This window comes from Prunus avium, chromosome 2 (genome assembly GCF_965620075.1).
Source record: "Prunus avium chromosome 2, drPruAviu1.hap1.1, whole genome shotgun sequence".
In the NCBI taxonomy this organism is placed as follows: Eukaryota; Viridiplantae; Streptophyta; class Magnoliopsida; order Rosales; family Rosaceae; genus Prunus; species Prunus avium.
Window position 1 is genome coordinate 29,895,667 of NC_142285.1, and position 18,845 is coordinate 29,914,511.

At 33.8% G+C, this 18,845-nt stretch overlaps 1 protein-coding gene across 1 annotated transcript; it reads left to right on the forward strand.

The window, feature by feature from the left end:
- Positions 1-209: 209 nt before the first annotated feature.
- Positions 210-14,183, forward strand: LOC110755435 (uncharacterized). Its single transcript, XM_088247801.1, has 7 exons — positions 210-348; positions 552-690; positions 7,088-7,296; positions 7,388-7,688; positions 7,799-7,962; positions 8,053-8,119; positions 14,069-14,183. The coding sequence occupies exons 1-7, from the start codon at positions 333-335 to the stop codon at positions 14,145-14,147; spliced, it is 975 nt and encodes a 324-aa protein (XP_088103927.1). The 5' UTR covers positions 210-332; the 3' UTR covers positions 14,148-14,183.
- The last annotated feature ends 4,662 nt before the right edge of the window (positions 14,184-18,845 follow it).

Sequence of the window (18,845 nt, forward strand, 5' to 3'; positions counted from 1 at the left end):
CTATTTAGATAATAAACTTTGGTCTGGCCGGTGTACTTAAATATGTTTTAGTCAAGCCATTCATATGGATGGGTAAGTTTCAACTTTTTTTAATTGTCCAAATTGATATTACATAATATTTATTTTGGCTGCTTGTGAATTTAAACAAAACTTATAGTCAAGACCGTCAACTATGACCAAATGAAAAAGAATTCAACTTTCAACTTCCTTTGAATTATTGTTTCTTGTCTTTCCTCCATCTCTCTCTCTCTCTCTCTCTTGTGTATGTATGTGTGGGTGCTCCTGCCTCTGTACTGAACTACCAATCCGCGGTCAGTTGGCACTGGACTGCAATGGCGAACAGACGTGGTATGTTTTGTCCTCACAATTTTGTTCTCCATAAAATCATGACATGCATTTTGTCTTTTGATTTCCAATGGAGTAAAAAATTAAATAAGTTGTTTGAAACTCTAAATTAAACCCTCCTAACTTTTCCGTTTTCTATGTTTTTTTACAACATATTTGGTTTCATTGAAGCTTTCTGCTATAATTTTCTTGTGCTTTTTGTAAAGATATTGAAGCGATGAGAACATACAAAAGAGACGCTTCACCACATCACTTTAACTTGGAAATAAAGTCGTACTCCTCATTATCAACCACGCTCGCAAAAAAGTACGAATCTAATGCGTTTGAAGCTGGCGGTCACCAATGGTGGGTTTTTCCAGTCATCTACTAACGTAGTCTCTCCGTTATGCAAAAGAAGGAGGGATTCCACTTTCAATTAAATTCCACTTTCAATTATGTTGTTGAACATATTTTCATTTTGATAATATGTGTTTTTTGGTTGCATTTAATTTATATTTATTTTATGCTAAAGTTTATGGGAAATTAGCATTTAGCCTTGCAATCGAGGAACTAGCGTAGGTTATTGTTGCGTAGATACAGCTGCACCAAAATGGATTCAGTTGCATCCTCAACTTGTGATACTCGCAAGTGCACGAGCCGTTTGGTAGTATAGCATATGTAAGTGCGAGGTCGATCCCACGAGGATTGGTGATTGAAAGATCCAATTCATTTTTCCTACACAAAATAGAAATGAAAAAGAAAGGAAATAAATAAAACAAGGAAGAAAGAAATAACTAACTCAAGCAGATAAGTTCCCAAGTTCAATTAGATTAATGGATTGATTCTAGCTAAAGTATGATTAAGCCATGGTGTGTGGTCATAACCTTGTGTTCCTAATTCCCTAATTTGATCATTTGTTGTCTAACCTAAAATTAAGCATTAGGAACCCATTAAGCATAGAAGAACATTTTAAACAACCAAGTATGTATCTAATCCCTGTTGTCGAATGTCCATACATACTCTTCCTATTCATAGTTCAATTCGAATTAAAGCATGGTGTCTACTCTTAATTCAAACCAAGATAGCTAACATGCAAGCCTAAATGGTGATCAATCATTTAAACTAGCATATTAACTTATAAGCATAATGAATAAGAACAAAAACCATAATTGAAACTTGGAAACTAATCAAACTTGAAACTAAAGAAAAGAATTTACATAACAATGAAAATTAAGTAGAACTTGGAAAAACTTAAGGAGAATTTCAGCACAAAGATCTCATTATAACAATTGAAAACTAGAAAGAAAAACTAAGAGAATTTGAGGGAGAGAAGGGAAGGGAGCTCTAGAGAAGTGTTTGAGAGCTCCCCCCCTTGGGGTGTTATTACAAGCTTAGAGAACTTCCCTATTTATAGGCCTAGGGGAAGTGAAAATCAGAATTCAATAAGACTAATGCATACAACACTTGAATTATAAAATCTGAAATGGTTGATGCACTTGTATTAGAAAATCTGAAATGGGTGATGCACTTGTATTAGAAAATCTTGAATTGGTTGATGCACTTCACCACTAAATCCCACCAGCAGCCCTAGCTCATCTTCATGTCACCATGACCAAGCTTCCAACCAGAAATGATAGCTCATACCTAGCTCACCATGACCAAGCATCCAACCAGCACATGCTGAGGTCAGCATGACCAGCAACTTCAAGGGCTTACAACTTGGGCTTCTCTTAATCAAATTAGGACTTTAAGCACTCTAAATTGAAGTTCAGAATGTCTTCTTTCCAGCCATATGTTATTTGGGCCAATCCAAGGTCGGAGGAAGAAGTTAAGGCCGAAACAAATTGCTAACTCATTTTCCGCGCTGATAAGATCCATCCTGAGTATGGTTCTGTGTTTGCTAGGTAACGGACTCCAGATTTATCCAATGGGGCTGAATTTTGGATATGTTATAGTACACACCAATTGGAACAACTTTCATGAAGAATGTGGCCTCATTCGAGCTATGTAGGTTGTTGAAACAAAGCTTGCAATATGACCTACGGAACTGGACTGGCAGGGGGCTGTAGCCAAAATGAGTTTGTCTTTAAGCTCTTCATCCATTCATCCAAATTAGGCCTTAACATGCTTGAATTGCATGAATTATGCTCTCTAAAGCCATCATTATTACCTAAAGCTCAATGAACTGAAAGATAAACACAAAAAGGATTAAAAGCACAAGTTTAACTCAAAAACATAACCAAATCATAAGCTAGAAGGGTACAAAATGATATACAATTATGAACCGATCAAATACCCCCAAACCTAGATTTTGCTAGTCCTCAAGCAAAACAAAAGAAAAAATAAAATAAAATAAAATAAAAATAAAATAAAATAAAAACAAAACAAGAAGTTAACTAGACCACTTTCGTAGGTAACTCGATTGCATTGAGCGTATGCAACAAGCCTTTAAACCTCTAGGCATCCCTAGTAGGAGGAGTTGTGTCTCCTGAGGATTTAACAGATACGATACCCACAAACGTTTTACTGACTCTGTAAAACAAAGTAATTAGAAAACTTAAAAGATTTGTTAGTTCTTAAGAAAAACAAAAAAAAAACAAAAAAAACAAAAACGTTAACCTTCCAACCGGACAAAAATGTTAAACTTCATAGACATGGCTCAACAAGGAACAAAACAAGCACTAAGGAAGTTCTAAACATTATTCAAGTGCTACCACAATCTCACAAAAATCATGCTCAAGGTGTGTGTGTGAAATAGCCATGAAGATACAACTCATGCTTATCAAACAACGATATGAATTCCTGCAAGAATGAACACAAGTTTGCCAAGCTAAACCAAAATCAATAGGACTTTACTCATGGATGTAATGTAATGGTTAGAAAAGGAATGGATATTGGAACACAAAGTCTAAGGAACAAAGTAGAGCATATCATGTAAACAAGATCATTGACATTTGAAATGTAAGGCACATAAATTGAAAAGCTCACAATACCAGATTTTGCAATTGAATCACTTCACAATTTGATTTTGACATTTACACACTTTGTATAATATTTGGCCCAATTTTGCGGCTCTTTACCCTAGATCACCTTTATTTCTCCTTATATCACCCTAGGGTCGTGACTACATTGGCCACACTTCTTTTCTCTTTTTATTTTCAATTTTTTTTTATAGCTCATTTATTGCCTTGAATACAATCTGAAATACAATCATACTCTACATGTTCCCTAGATGGTAGGATGTTTAATGGATGATAAGGTGATAGAAAGAAATTGCTAAGTGTTTGAGCACAAAGGGGTTTACAATGGAATATGTATTGTATAGGTTGATGGAGGAAAAAAAAAAAAAAAAAAAAAAAGAGGCATAACAAAGATGGCCTAAATCATATCTTAGTTATAACTTAACATTCCAGTGAATCACACAAGCAAAAATGCATACAATTGGGTAAGACATGCAAGAGGTGTATAATCATGGCTAAAGTGCATAGAAAGCTCAAGAATAATTATGTGAGACTTAGCTAGCAAAAGAATAAGATTCAGACCTAACACAATGCTTATCAAATTCCTAAGAGCGATATTAGAAGTTAGACTCATGATTTATCATTGGTGTGGGAAGGAAAACTGAAAATGACTCAAAGAAAAGAAACAGAAAGAAAAACGTGAGGTTTCAAATTGCTGTTCTGCTCAATTTCAACATATAATCTGTTTTGACATGTAACTTTCAAACCACTTGGTCAAATTTAACGTTCTTTATGTCGTTGGATTCAGCATGAAAAAATGAAGAACACAACGCGGACCAAACTTTCAAAACAGTAGCAGAAAAAAAAAATTGTAGCAATGAAGAAGCCTACGTTTTCAAACACAAACACACAAACTAAAAAACTTTCCAGCACCCCCAAACTTAAATGAAGCATTGTCCTCAATGTTAAAGCAAAGTAAAGATGATTGAGAACATGTAAATGATAAGGGGAAAAGTTAAGAAGAAGGTTTAGAAAGAAAAAAAAATAAAAATGAATATATAAGCAACTCACGGATGACCAGTTAAGGGTCTCAGAAAACACAGCCAGGGGATCCGGGAAGGTTGGAGGGGTCACAATGGTCCCGCTTAAAACCCAAACTTCTTAGACACCGAAGGTGTCGCCTAAAGAACTCCTAGACACTGTATTGACGGAAGTGCTCACTGGAGTTACCATAAGTCAGCTTATATGAAAAATCTTTTTAAATTTTTAAATTTTTTATTTTTTTAAATTTTTATAAAAAAAGAAACATAAATTTAAAATAATAACAAGTAAAGAGAAAGGATTGAAATGCTCCCCCTTGAAGCGATTAGGTCGAGCGTGATGCATTTGGAGGTCGCGACTTCTCCCACTACTCCACACTTCCTATCTTTGAAGTTGCCATCTCTCTCCATTTTTATTGAGCTATTTACATTGCTAAAACAAACACACAAACTTGAAATGGAATTAAAAGGATTAGGAAATAAAAACTAAAATGAAAAGGAAAATCAACACACATCCAATTCCATGCTTCAAAGCAACAAGCACCAATGGGTTGTGTAAGCTGGGACTTAAACCCAGTTCTCTTGCTTGTTGGGCAATTGTCCTTTTCTGTTGGACTACAAACACAACTTGTCCATTAACGTCATTAACTTTAAAACTTGAAATTGTCTAGAAAAACATGAAAATGAAAAATAAAAATAAAACAAGTAGGGACAAGAAATAGAACCAAACTATGTTGCCAATCCCCGGCAACGGCGCCAAAAACTTGTTGCGTAGATACAGCTGCACCAAAATGGATTCAGTTGCATCCTCAACTTGTGATACTCGCAAGTGCACGAGCCGTTTGGTAGTATAGCATATGTAAGTGCGAGGTCGATCCCACGAGGATTGGTGATTGAAAGATCCAATTCATTTTTCCTACACAAAATAGAAATGAAAAAGAAAGGAAATAAATAAAACAAGGAAGAAAGAAATAACTAACTCAAGCAGATAAGTTCCCAAGTTCAATTAGATTAATGGATTGATTCTAGCTAAAGTATGATTAAGCCATGGTGTGTGGTCATAACCTTGTGTTCCTAATTCCCTAATTTGATCATTTGTTGTCTAACCTAAAATTAAGCATTAGGAACCCATTAAGCATAGAAGAACATTTTAAACAACCAAGTATGTATCTAATCCCTGTTGTCGAATGTCCATACATACTCTTCCTATTCATAGTTCAATTCGAATTAAAGCATGGTGTCTACTCTTAATTCAAACCAAGATAGCTAACATGCAAGCCTAAATGGTGATCAATCATTTAAACTAGCATATTAACTTATAAGCATAATGAATAAGAACAAAAACCATAATTGAAACTTGGAAACTAATCAAACTTGAAACTAAAGAAAAGAATTTACATAACAATGAAAATTAAGTAGAACTTGGAAAAACTTAAGGAGAATTTCAGCACAAAGATCTCATTATAACAATTGAAAACTAGAAAGAAAAACTAAGAGAATTTGAGGGAGAGAAGGGAAGGGAGCTCTAGAGAAGTGTTTGAGAGCTCCCCCCCTTGGGGTGTTATTACAAGCTTAGAGAATTTCCCTATTTATAGGCCTAGGGGAAGTGAAAATCAGAATTCAATAAGACTAATGCATACAACACTTGAATTATAAAATCTGAAATGGTTGATGCACTTGTATTAGAAAATCTGAAATGGGTGATGCACTTGTATTAGAAAATCTTGAATTGGTTGATGCACTTCACCACTAAATCCCACCAGCAGCCCTAGCTCATCTTCATGTCACCATGACCAAGCTTCCAACCAGAAATGATAGCTCATACCTAGCTCACCATGACCAAGCATCCAACCAGCACATGCTGAGGTCAGCATGACCAGCAACTTCAAGGGCTTACAACTTGGGCTTCTCTTAATCAAATTAGGACTTTAAGCACTCTAAATTGAAGTTCAGAATGTCTTCTTTCCAGCCATATGTTATTTGGGCCAATCCAAGGTCGGAGGAAGAAGTTAAGGCCGAAACAAATTGCTAACTCATTTTCCGCGCTGATAAGATCCATCCTGAGTATGGTTCTGTGTTTGCTAGGTAACGGACTCCAGATTTATCCAATGGGGCTGAATTTTGGATATGTTATAGTACACACCAATTGGAACAACTTTCATGAAGAATGTGGCCTCATTCGAGCTATGTAGGTTGTTGAAACAAAGCTTGCAATATGACCTACGGAACTGGACTGGCAGGGGGCTGTAGCCAAAATGAGTTTGTCTTTAAGCTCTTCATCCATTCATCCAAATTAGGCCTTAACATGCTTGAATTGCATGAATTATGCTCTCTAAAGCCATCATTATTACCTAAAGCTCAATGAACTGAAAGATAAACACAAAAAGGATTAAAAGCACAAGTTTAACTCAAAAACATAACCAAATCATAAGCTAGAAGGGTACAAAATGATATACAATTATGAACCGATCAGTTATATGATTTTTATCTCTAGAAAAACAATAGAAATTTTAAGTGAAAAAGAAAATTATTATTAGATTATTAAACTAATAACTTTAGCTAGCCCACCCGTTAATAAATTAATAATCCCACCCACTGTTGTACTTTTTAAATCTCGTCGAAAACCTTATAATCATTTGATTATTATCACAAGATTTATTTCTTTTTATAATTTGATACATGAATACATGCATAAACTCGAAGTTTTGCACTGTATTTAAGCAAATCTTAAGATGTATAATTACTTGTAAGTTTGTATTGCAGGAGGTTGTCACTTTACCCAAATCAAATGATAAATGGACATTGTTACATCTCCCTCTACTTGGCAACAGCGAAATCAAACGTTGGTTCTTTGAATGGCCAGCGTTCTTTGAGATTAAAGTACCATGGTATTAGTGGCGGGGGAGAGGTTTATGCCACTTTTAGATTGTTTGTATTTGATCAGAAACAGAATAAGTATTTTACCGTCGAAGGTGAAGACTCTACTATAATATTATTTCTGATTTAAGTACACACACACATGTACTTAATTAACTTTGAATTTGCATGTTGACGTACGTGCAGATGGTGCCGGAAAATTAAGCCTATTTGATAGCGTGACAACGGAGGTGGGTTTTGCAAAATTTCTCCCTCGCGATACTTTCGAGCATCCTTCTGAGGGATACCTTCTGAATGACTGCTGCACATTTGGGGCGGAGGTTTTTGTTAATACGGATAAGAGGACGAGTTATAGAGAATCTCTTTCCCCGATACACAATTCCCTTCGCCGCACGAGCATTTTCTGTTATGATTTGGTAAAGTTCTCGTCACAATTTGGGCTGGAGCACTTATGTCCAAATCTGATCATTTTGGGAGAAAGAAAATGGTATGCACTTTCACTCAATTAAATTGTTGGAGAGATCAATATCCTTTTTTATTTTTTTTTATTTTTATTTTTGGTTTTTTAAAAGGGATCATTTTTTCTACTAATTGTAGGCAGCTATGTGTTTATCCAAAAGGATACGGGCAAGATAAGGACATATCACTATCACTTTACTTACGATCGGCCGACGATTTGTACACCCTTCCCAGCGTTTATGTAGAATTCAACCTCCGGGTAGTGGATCGAGCCTTTAATTTACACCATATTAAACGAACAGGTACCTATTTTTGTATCTTCCTAATTATAAACTTATTAAGTCATTGGTCTCACTTGGAAAATCTCTACAAATTTGATTTTCTGTTTTCAGGCAAACACTGGTTCCTGTCCTCGGACAACACTTTTGGTTGGTCAGATTTTATGCCATTGCGAACCTTAAATGTGTTATAAAAAATATATACAATATAGTTTTTCTTTTCCGTAAAGCCAAATACAAAACATTATTATATTATAAATAACATATAAATAAATAGGAAAGCTTTTAAGGTATAATGAAATTGAAGAAAACAAAATAATAGGTAAGTAAAAGGAAAATAAATAATAAGTAAGAAGGTGAGTTTGGTACGGTGAAGCACGTCAAAGACGCTGTCCTAAAGCCTTTGTAGCCTCCCTACGTGCAGGTACTGACGGTCTACAAGACTCCAAGATACGACCCCTTGTACACAAACTCAAGATCCGCTATGAGCACGTTCATAGACGGATATGGGTATCCAAGTCACAGAACCATTGCCAAAATAATAATGTAAAGTAGAGAATATATATAAAAATAGAAAAGGAGAGAATTAGTTTATGGTGGTGATTGTGGTATGTGATATTCTGATGGTGTACTGTGTGTATCTCAAATGTGAAGGAGGAGTGACCTTTTATAGGCATCCAAAACATGTAACCTTTACCAACCATAAAAGTTCACCAACCAAAAAATTAAGGCATTCACCAACCAGAAATAAAACCTGAATATAAAATATTTATAACCCCCACAATAAATAAAATAAAACAGAAAGATAATTAAATAAATAAAACGGTTAAATTTTTTAAATCTTTTAAAATTCCAACAATCCCCCACAAGATTTTTAAAATTTTACCGTGACAAAAAACAGTGAAAAATATATAATATATATGGCAATATAATACTATGTAATAGGTGTAGGTGCCTTCCGGGCTTGAACCTTCACTTAGTGATGATAGTCTCCATTTGAGGAACCTGAGTGTACACAGTATTGAACTCGGCACCTTTGACCAAACTTCAACATATCCCACACATAGTATTAGTTGAGACTTGGATGCGGGGTAGCGCTATTTATGGCCATGCGCTCATCTTGATTCTCATGAGAGTTACTAGAGAATAGCCCAATTCTCATAGTCGCGGCCTCACGACGTCTCTCACTTAGGTGAGTTCTCCAAGAGTACATGTGACCTGCACCCTGCGGGAGTTTGCCCGCCTCGAAACTCATTCAGGGATAAATCCCTTCCTGACGTCACATAAAATAGCACTTTTGCCTTAGGGATGAGCAGAAGAATATCTCAAGGATATCTCCATAGTTTTATGAGTGCTATATGAGTCACGCAATATGGATTGTTTCTACCACATTGAACTTCCTTCATGGGATCTCCAATCACAGAAGTTGGGTTACCTCCCTAGGTGACTCCCTTATGGGCTTAAGCACATCCCCCTCGACATTTTGCATTAATAGCCTCCTCCACGAGGCATGCATATCAAGACTAGCCTTCACAAGGCATATATAATGTAGGTCATATCTTTATTCTTCGTTTTAGCGCGCTCTAAACCTGCATGTTATTGGAAATATTTCCTACACAATCTTGCACACAAATGATTAGTGGATTTCACCTCAGTATAATCGGAAATTAGATACGGATTGGTATACATTTAAGTATAACAAAAAACATCATACATTAAATCTTATGATCAAGAGTACCTCTCAAGTCCATGAAACTTTGAGTACACCTGCTACCACTTATGAACAACAATATAACAATTAATTCTTTAAATAAATTTAACTATAAACACTGAGTATTTCAGGATACTATTACTCCCTTTTGTGCACTCAAAGTGGCTGAAATCATGATCGCATATCCAGGTTGAAATTGTATCTTCTTGATTCTCAATAGGAACCTATAAGACAATAAGAAGTCTCTACCAAAATTTTATACCAAGGTAATCATTAGTTGCACACATTTTCATATCAAAATTGAAGACAAATTAGTCTCATAATAACATTTCATAATGAAACAAATTTCACACATGACACAATATGTTCGCCAAGGAAATATAAAATTATTATGTCACTAAATGAATGTAATGAATCTTTCCCACGAGAGCATAAAGATTGAAAACACACTCAAAATTTTGGGAAAGAGAAAAGGAAAGCCTACATAAATGAATCTAATATTTTCCAGCATAAAAGCAAAAATTGCTTAATGATAGTAACAAATAAAATTACAGCAATAAAGTTCCCATTTAGAAAAGTTCAACTTCCACAAATTGTCTACACTATTTTTAAAATGAAATAAATTAAGAATGCAAAACTTTTATAATAAGTATACAACATAACTTTAGTTTTAAAGAGGTAATTAAAACCACTCAAAATCTAAAAATTAAATTCAAAAAAAAAAAAATATTGATATTAATTTTGTATTTGAAATACCCACAAAAATTACAACAAATACCTACATAGTTAAGGAAAACTCAACCCCCACAAATTTAAGGGAATTTGCAAAATATATGAAGATTATACTAAATTTATATTTAATTTTAAATTCGTAAGATATGCCAAAATACTTTAGAGGATTTACGGGTTGAAAACCTTACACCAAAATTCAAAATTAAATGCCGCTTACAGTGATATAATTTATCATTTATGTCAGTTTTCTCCAGAAGGTTTCACAAAGTACACTTCCTGGCAATTAACTCAATGTGGCAGCTATCAAGACTTCACACTCAAAAGAACATTAGTTCACTTAATATATTTTATCAAGATTAACTCAAGTAACTAATATGAAGGATTGCACAATTGAAACATATAGGCGTTGGCAACTTTAAAAAGACTCCAAGGCATTAAAACAAAGATGTAATTAAATTGCATAAATGTTTAGTAATGTTAAATGCAATAAACACCCAACAATATCAACAACTGTTGCCAGACATAAATCTCTAAACGTCCTAAAATTGATAATATGCAATTGCGGCACTAAAGTTTTGAAATTAAAGCTGCAGTAAATAAAATTATCTCGTAATTGAATGTGCAATGCAAAACTTCTAAATAAGTTAATATCAATTAACCAATTTTCGAACAAAAAAAAACTAACGTCCAAAACCAATTATAGCATATTGGAATACTTTATATCCGGGAAATTAATCTCAACATAAAATAAGTAATGAAATTTTGAAACATATATGCATATGCATAAAATATAATTTCTCCACAAATATAAAAGTTTTGATTCTCAACATTTATGTATCAGTCAACTAGCTAAGGTTTTAAATAGTAGTGGATTGCCTCCCAAATTAGACCAAGGTATATTAAACTAATGCATTTATACTACCAAAAAAAAACTGTATGTTTTTCTCCTAAATTCAAAGCAATGACAGTCAGCAAATAAAGAATAATTAGGGTCAATAAAACTTGCAATAATGTCACATAACTCTCTGCCCTTTTTCACAAAAATTAATATCTATAAATGAAAATAAATAATAAATATAACAATTGAATACACAATAGGCCAAAACTAAAATTGACGCAATATTAGATTTTGAATTCAAAATGAAACTACAACTTCAAGAATTTGAAACCAAAGTAAGTAGTATACCGATTTGCGAAAATGCAACAATTGAATATTCAAATCAAAGTTATCTTCATAAAAGGAAAACTTAATTGTCTGTTGACCAATAATGCTTTATTCCTTCATAATACATTAAACCACATAAAGATAGTGTATAAAAATCCAACGTTAAAAGTAATTAAATGCTAATATCAAATCAATTTAAATTAATTTGCAGTTTTTTTTTTCCGAATTAAAACAAAGAAGGTATTAGCACAAAATTTCATTAAGTTCATAACCATGTTAAGGGCAATAATCACCCAACATTATTAGCAACTTTATTGCCAAAAAAAATGTAGGAATTGAAAACAAGTGTGACCATTAGGCCAAATCTCGAAAATTAATTTCAACAAGAAAAAGTATTTTTGTGTTTTGAAAAGGTGTAAGTGTATGCAATCAAGAAAAAGCATACTCATGAATTGACATTTCTAGATTAAGTAAAACAATAAACAGACACAATACAAACTCTGATTTGTAAAGAACAAAGGGACCATGTAGATAAGATCATGAAACAGATTTCCACTTTCCATTTCCATTTCAGGTTATTTATTTATTTATTTAAAATTTGACAAAACTAAACAAGTGCCAAATGATAAGTTTCTGTATTGTCTTATTCACAAAATTCAAACTAAGTTAATTTCTTCGAATCACATAAATTTATAGCAATGCTCACACTTGCATAAGATAAAGTATTAATTGGTAGAACTTATCTTGTGGTACATGATATTGGACCCCTGATACCGATTCCATCATAACTCCAAATTGAAAATAACGCAAATCTCTATTCCCATAAATAAGATAAACCTTGAACACAATCGTTAGTGCAATATATATGTACATTTATATAAAATACTCGAAAGACACCACACATAACGTAATTTGATCCATTTTCCAAAAACTAAAGATAATTGATATCCAAAATCAGCAATAATATGATTAATATATCAACGCTATTGAAATAAGGTCATTAATTAGACATATTAATAAAATAAGTTGCAGAACTTTACAAAATATCAATTAGTCAATCCAAATGAATGGTCAGTGTAATGTAAATTATTAATTAAAGACAATATATTAATAGGCTCTTAAATTTCATCAAGGCAAACTCTCAATTTCAAAATACAAGTGTTCTTTGAATAACTTACAACTGCAAATCACAAATTAAATATATAACTAAAATTTATACAGAGGAATAATGTCTGAATAAAAATTTAGAGGAATAATAGCATAATCATAAGAGTCACAATTTCAATAATTCAAAGTATATAGCATCATATGATATAAATCGGCCAAATGCGTTTTAATTTTTAATTTTGAAAAAGGCCGAAACCCAAACAACAAAATGAACTGTGCAAAGTTTCAAGTATACAAAACGAACTGTGCAATATATATATATATATATATATATATATAGCATGACAAAGATGCAACAAAACAAATAATTTTTCCTCAAAATTATACAAACCAATAATTATGTTTAACCAACAAACTGATAAAAATACATTTTGATAGAACTTTGAAACTTATGGATAAACAGGTCTTTGAGCAAAAGGTTGAGAACATATTTGGTTGTTCAAACAATAAATTCAAATCATCACACGGTCACACCAATATTTTCAAACCAGCACGCCTTTTACCAAACACACTTAATAAATATTTTGTAAAATTAAACTGTGCAGAGCTTACATATATATATATATATATATATATATATATATATATTATAAATATAGATATTGAATTGCAACAATTGTAAACTACAAAGAACCTATAGCAGTACGGAAAGAAAATGATTTTAACATACAAAGGCTTTAGATTGTTATAAAAAATATATACAATATAGTTTTTCTTTTCCGTAAAGCCAAATACAAAACATTATTATATTATAAATAACATATAAATAAATAGGAAAGCTTTTAAGGTATAATGAAATTGAAGAAAACAAAATAATAGGTAAGTAAAAGGAAAATAAATAATAAGTAAGAAGGTGAGTTTGGTACGGTGAAGCACGTCAAAGACGCTGTCCTAAAGCCTTTGTAGCCTCCCTACGTGCAGGTACTGACGGTCTACAAGACTCCAAGATACGACCCCTTGTACACAAACTCAAGATCCGCTATGAGCACGTTCATAGACGGATATGGGTATCCAAGTCACAGAACCATTGCCAAAATAATAATGTAAAGTAGAGAATATATATAAAAATAGAAAAGGAGAGAATTAGTTTATGGTGGTGATTGTGGTATGTGATATTCTGATGGTGTACTGTGTGTATCTCAAATGTGAAGGAGGAGTGACCTTTTATAGGCATCCAAAACATGTAACCTTTACCAACCATAAAAGTTCACCAACCAAAAAATTAAGGCATTCACCAACCAGAAATAAAACCTGAATATAAAATATTTATAACCCCCACAATAAATAAAATAAAACATAAAGATAATTAAATAAATAAAACGGTTAAATTTTTTAAATCTTTTAAAATTCCAACAAAATGACCCTTCAAAGGGGTTCCTTAGGGATGATATATTATCTGTTGAAGTTCAAATGCTGGTTAAGCATGGGTCCTAAAAATAGATAGATATTTGTATTTGAAGCCATGTACGGAGATGTCCCAATTAGTGTGTCAATTTTATCAGTTACTTTTCAAGTTTGAATTCATCAATGAATAATAAATAATGTTTTGTTTTTGCAATAAACGTAATTGGGTTTATATATATGAATTTTTTTTTTTAAAAGCGATAGTAATTATTGATGAAACATAATAAAGTACAAAGCAGCCATAAGCTAAAGATAGGTACAACGTCTCCAATAATGACCAAACACAACTACATGTTGATTTGATCTTGATAGAATTACGCTTAAATATAAAATAAAATAAAAGACTTAAATCCTCGATTTAGCACCAAAAGCACTTGTACTTAGATTTACAATACAGATTCACCGTGCAATGGCAGAAACGGTAAATCCATATCGAAAGACGAAAACTAAAATACAAAACATAGTATATTTTTAAAGAACAAACAAAGAAACAAGATTACAGCTCCACATCCTCTTCGACAATTGAAGAGACTCATAACGCCATACTGGCTAAACCCAAATCCACACAAGCTGACAATTTCATTTTTTGTAATTCCAAAATGTGAATTGGAGCCAAATCCTTGTATATGTGGGCCAAAACTGTAACTATATTATGGCGACAATGGTATTTCACGATAACTGCTTTAACAACACAAAACACATCATCATAGCAACTGATGCTACATTCACCGACATTGACATCGTTGATCAGTGCATAATTATATATCATTTTGTACCCTTCTATATTATGATTTGGTAATGTTTTTTAGTTAAACTTTTGCTTTTAATCTATTTTGTGTTTATCATTCATTTCATTGAGCTTTAGGTAGCAAGAGTGGCTTTGGATAGAAAAATGTGCAAAATGGTGCAAAAACGTGCAAACTGAGTTAGCAATTTGTTTCGGCCTTAACTCCTTCCTCTGACCTTGAATTGGCCCAAATAACATTTGATTGGAAAGATTACATTCTGCATTGCAAGATGGACGGCCCAAAGTCATTAGTTGCTTAAGGGAAACCCAATTCGTGAGCCCATGAAGTTGCTAGTCATGTTGACCTAAGGATGAGCTGATTGTTGCTTGGTCATGATGAGCTATGCATGAGCTATGGTTTCTGGTGGGATTTACTGGTGAAATGCAACAACTGAAAAAGAAAAGAAACTGATTTTCTATTGCATTTATGTGTTAGGTAAGGTTGGTGAAGTGGGTGTTGTAGGTGGAAGCCATGCTCAATTCAAATTTCTCACTTCCTTCTCCCTATAAATACCACTTTCATTCCACACCAAAAGATGAACCACATCCTGGGATTCACACTCCCACAAATCACTCTATCCATCATTCACACTCCCATTATTTCCCAAACACATTCAGAAATCATCCTCCACACTCCCACAACCCTAAGCACTCCAGCAATCACCCAAAGCTCTAAATAGCCCCAAATCACCAAACCTGTCCCAGCAAGCCTTTCTTCCCTTTCCCTACGAATTTCCTCTTTCTCAACCATCACCACTCACCCAAACTCATCCCAAATCCCCTTCTTAACCTTCATACATCATTCGAGACATGGGGAAACTCTTGAATAAGCATTAGACGTAGAGAAACTCTTGGAGAAGCATTGGACACCACAAGAACTCCAGAAAAAAGGTTTTTCTACTCTTATTGCATTCATTATGTTTTCTTATTTCTGTTTAAGTTTCTTTCCCATTTTGAGTAGCTAAATCCATAACTAGGGCTTCGATGTAACCTAACATGAATATTCTGGGTTTATAAATTTCAAGTTTCAAGTTTGATTCATGATTCATGTTCTTATTTATTATGCCTACCTGCCTATATGCTAATCAGAATGCCTAGCTACCATTCAAATTTGTGTATTTTGGTTGAAACTAAAGTAGACACCATATGCTTTTGTTTCAATTGAACTATGAATAGGAAGAGTATGTATGGACATTCGAAAACAAGGATTAGATACATGCTTGGTTCTTTAAAACATTCTTCTATATTTGATGGATTTCTAATGCTTAATTTAGGTTCGACAACAAATGATCTAATTAGGGAATTAGGAATACAAGGTTAGGACCAGACACCATGGCTTAATCTTACTTTAGCTAGAATCAATCTTTGAATCTGAATAAGACTTGTCACTTGAATCCTTATAACCTAGAATTGGATTGTTATAGTGAATTGAATGCCCTAGTCCCCAAATATATTTTTCAACCCTTAAGACCACTCTTTGTTACACTTGTTTACTTGCTTCCGTTTACAATTTCATTTTGTTCGTTTGTTTTCACAATCACAAGCACTCTCACTTCAAATTCCAATTTTATTTTGCTTTCAAACTCAATCTCACTTTAAAATATGTGTTAGACTTAACTTCTTATTTCTAGAATTGGGTAATCTAAGTACATAATTAATCTGAACTTCTCAATCCTCATGGGTACGACCTCGTTCTTGTCTTCCTATACTACTAATTGGCTTGTACAATTGTTGGAAAAAATTGGCTCACCTAAAATAAGATGCAAGTTTTCAGAGGAAAAGCGACTAGTCGCTGGGTAGATGCGACCAGTCGTTTTGAAGCAGAGTGGAAGACTTGAAAAATCGCCAAAAAGAGACTGGCGGGCCTCTATTGCAACATGCAATTTTAAGTCTAAATGCACGCCAATGAACCTGCTTCAAAGCGACCGGTCGCTTCAGTTGTGTTGTTTCATTTTCCACACGTTTTCAAGAATCTTTTTCATGTGCTTGTCGCGTAGATACAGCTGCACCAAAATGGATTCAGTTGCATCCTCAACTTGTGATACTCGCAAGTGCACGAGCCGTTTGGTAGTATAGCATATGTAAGTGCGAGGTCGATCCCACGAGGATTGGTGATTGAATGATCCAATTCATTTTCCCTACACAAAACAGAAATGAAAAAGAAAGGAAATAAATAAAACAAGGAAGAAAGAAAATAACTAACTCAAGTAGATAAGTTCCCAAGTTCAATTAGATTAATGGATTGATTCTAGCTAAAGTATGATTAAGCCATGGTGTGTGGTCATAACCTTGTGTTCCTAATTCCCTAATTTGATCATTTGTTGTCTAACCTAAAATTAAGCATTAGGAACCCATTAAGCATAGAAGAACAATTTAAACAACCAAGCATGTATCTAATCCCTGTTGTCGAATGTCCATACATACTCTTCCTATTCATAGTTCAATTCGAATTAAAGCATGGTGTCTACTCTTAATTCAAACCAAGATAGCTAACATGCAAGCCTAAATGGTGATCAATCATTCAAACTAGCATATTAACTTATAAGCATAATGAATAAGAACAAAAATCATAATTGAAACTTGGAAACGAATCAAACTTGAAACTAAAGAAAAGAATTTACATAACAATGAAAATTAAGTAGAACTTGGAAAAACTTAAGGAGAATTTCAGCACAAAGATCTCATTATAACAATTGAAAACTAGAAAGAGAAACTAAGAGAATTTGAGGGAGAGAAGGGAAGGGAGCTCTAGAGAAGTGTTTGAGAGCTCCCCCCCTTGGGGTGTGTTTACAAGCTTGGGAAACCTCACTATATATAGGCCTAAGGAAGCTGAAAATCTGAATTAAGTATGGCTAATGCATACAACACTTTGTTTTATAAAATCTGAAATGGTTGATGCACTTCACTAATGCATACAACACTTCCATTATAAAATCTGAAATGGTTGATGCACTTCACTAATAAATCCCACCAGCAGCCCTAGCTCATCTTCATGTCACCATGACCAAGCTTCCAACCAGAAATAATAGCTCATCCTGAGGTCAGCATGACCAGCAACTTCAAGGGCTTACGAATTGGGCTTCCCTTAAGCAAATTAAGACTTTAAGCACTCAAACTTGAAGTTCAGAATGTCTTCTTTCCAGCCATATATCATTTGGGCCAATCCAAGGTCGGAGGAGGAAGTTAAGGCCAAAACAAATTGCTAACTCATTTTGCGCGCTGATAAAATCCATCCTGAGCATGGCTCTGTGTTTGCTAGGTAACAGACTCCACAATTATCCAATGGGGCTGAATTTCGGATATGTTATAGTATACACCCATTGGAACAACTTTCATGAAGAATGTGGCCTCATCCGAGCTATGTAGGTTGCTGAAACAAAGCTTGCAATATGACCTACGAAACTGGGCTGGCAGGGGACTGTAGCCAAAATTGAGTTTGTCTTTAAGCTCTTCATCCATTCATCCAAATTAGGCCCTAACATGCATGGATTGCATCATTTACTATCCAAAGCCCTCATTATTACCTAAAGCTCAATGAACTGAAAGATAAACACAAAAAGGATTAAAAGCACAAGTTTAACTCAAAAACATAACCAAATCATAAGCTAGAAGGGTACAAAATGATATACAATTATGAACCGATCAAATACCCCCAAACCTAGATTTTGCTAGTCCTCGAGCAAAACAAAAGGAAAACAAAGATAAAAACAAACAAGAAGTTAACTAGACCACTTTCGTAGGTAACTCGATTGCATTGAGCATATGCAACAAGCCTTTAAACCTCTAGGCATCCCTAGTAGGAGGAGTTGTGTCTCCTGAGGGTTTAACAGATACGATACCCACAAACGTTTTACTGACTCTGTAAAACAAGGTAATTAGAAAACTTAAAAGATTGTTAGTCCGTAAGCAAAATAAAAAACAAAAACAAAAATAATTACAAA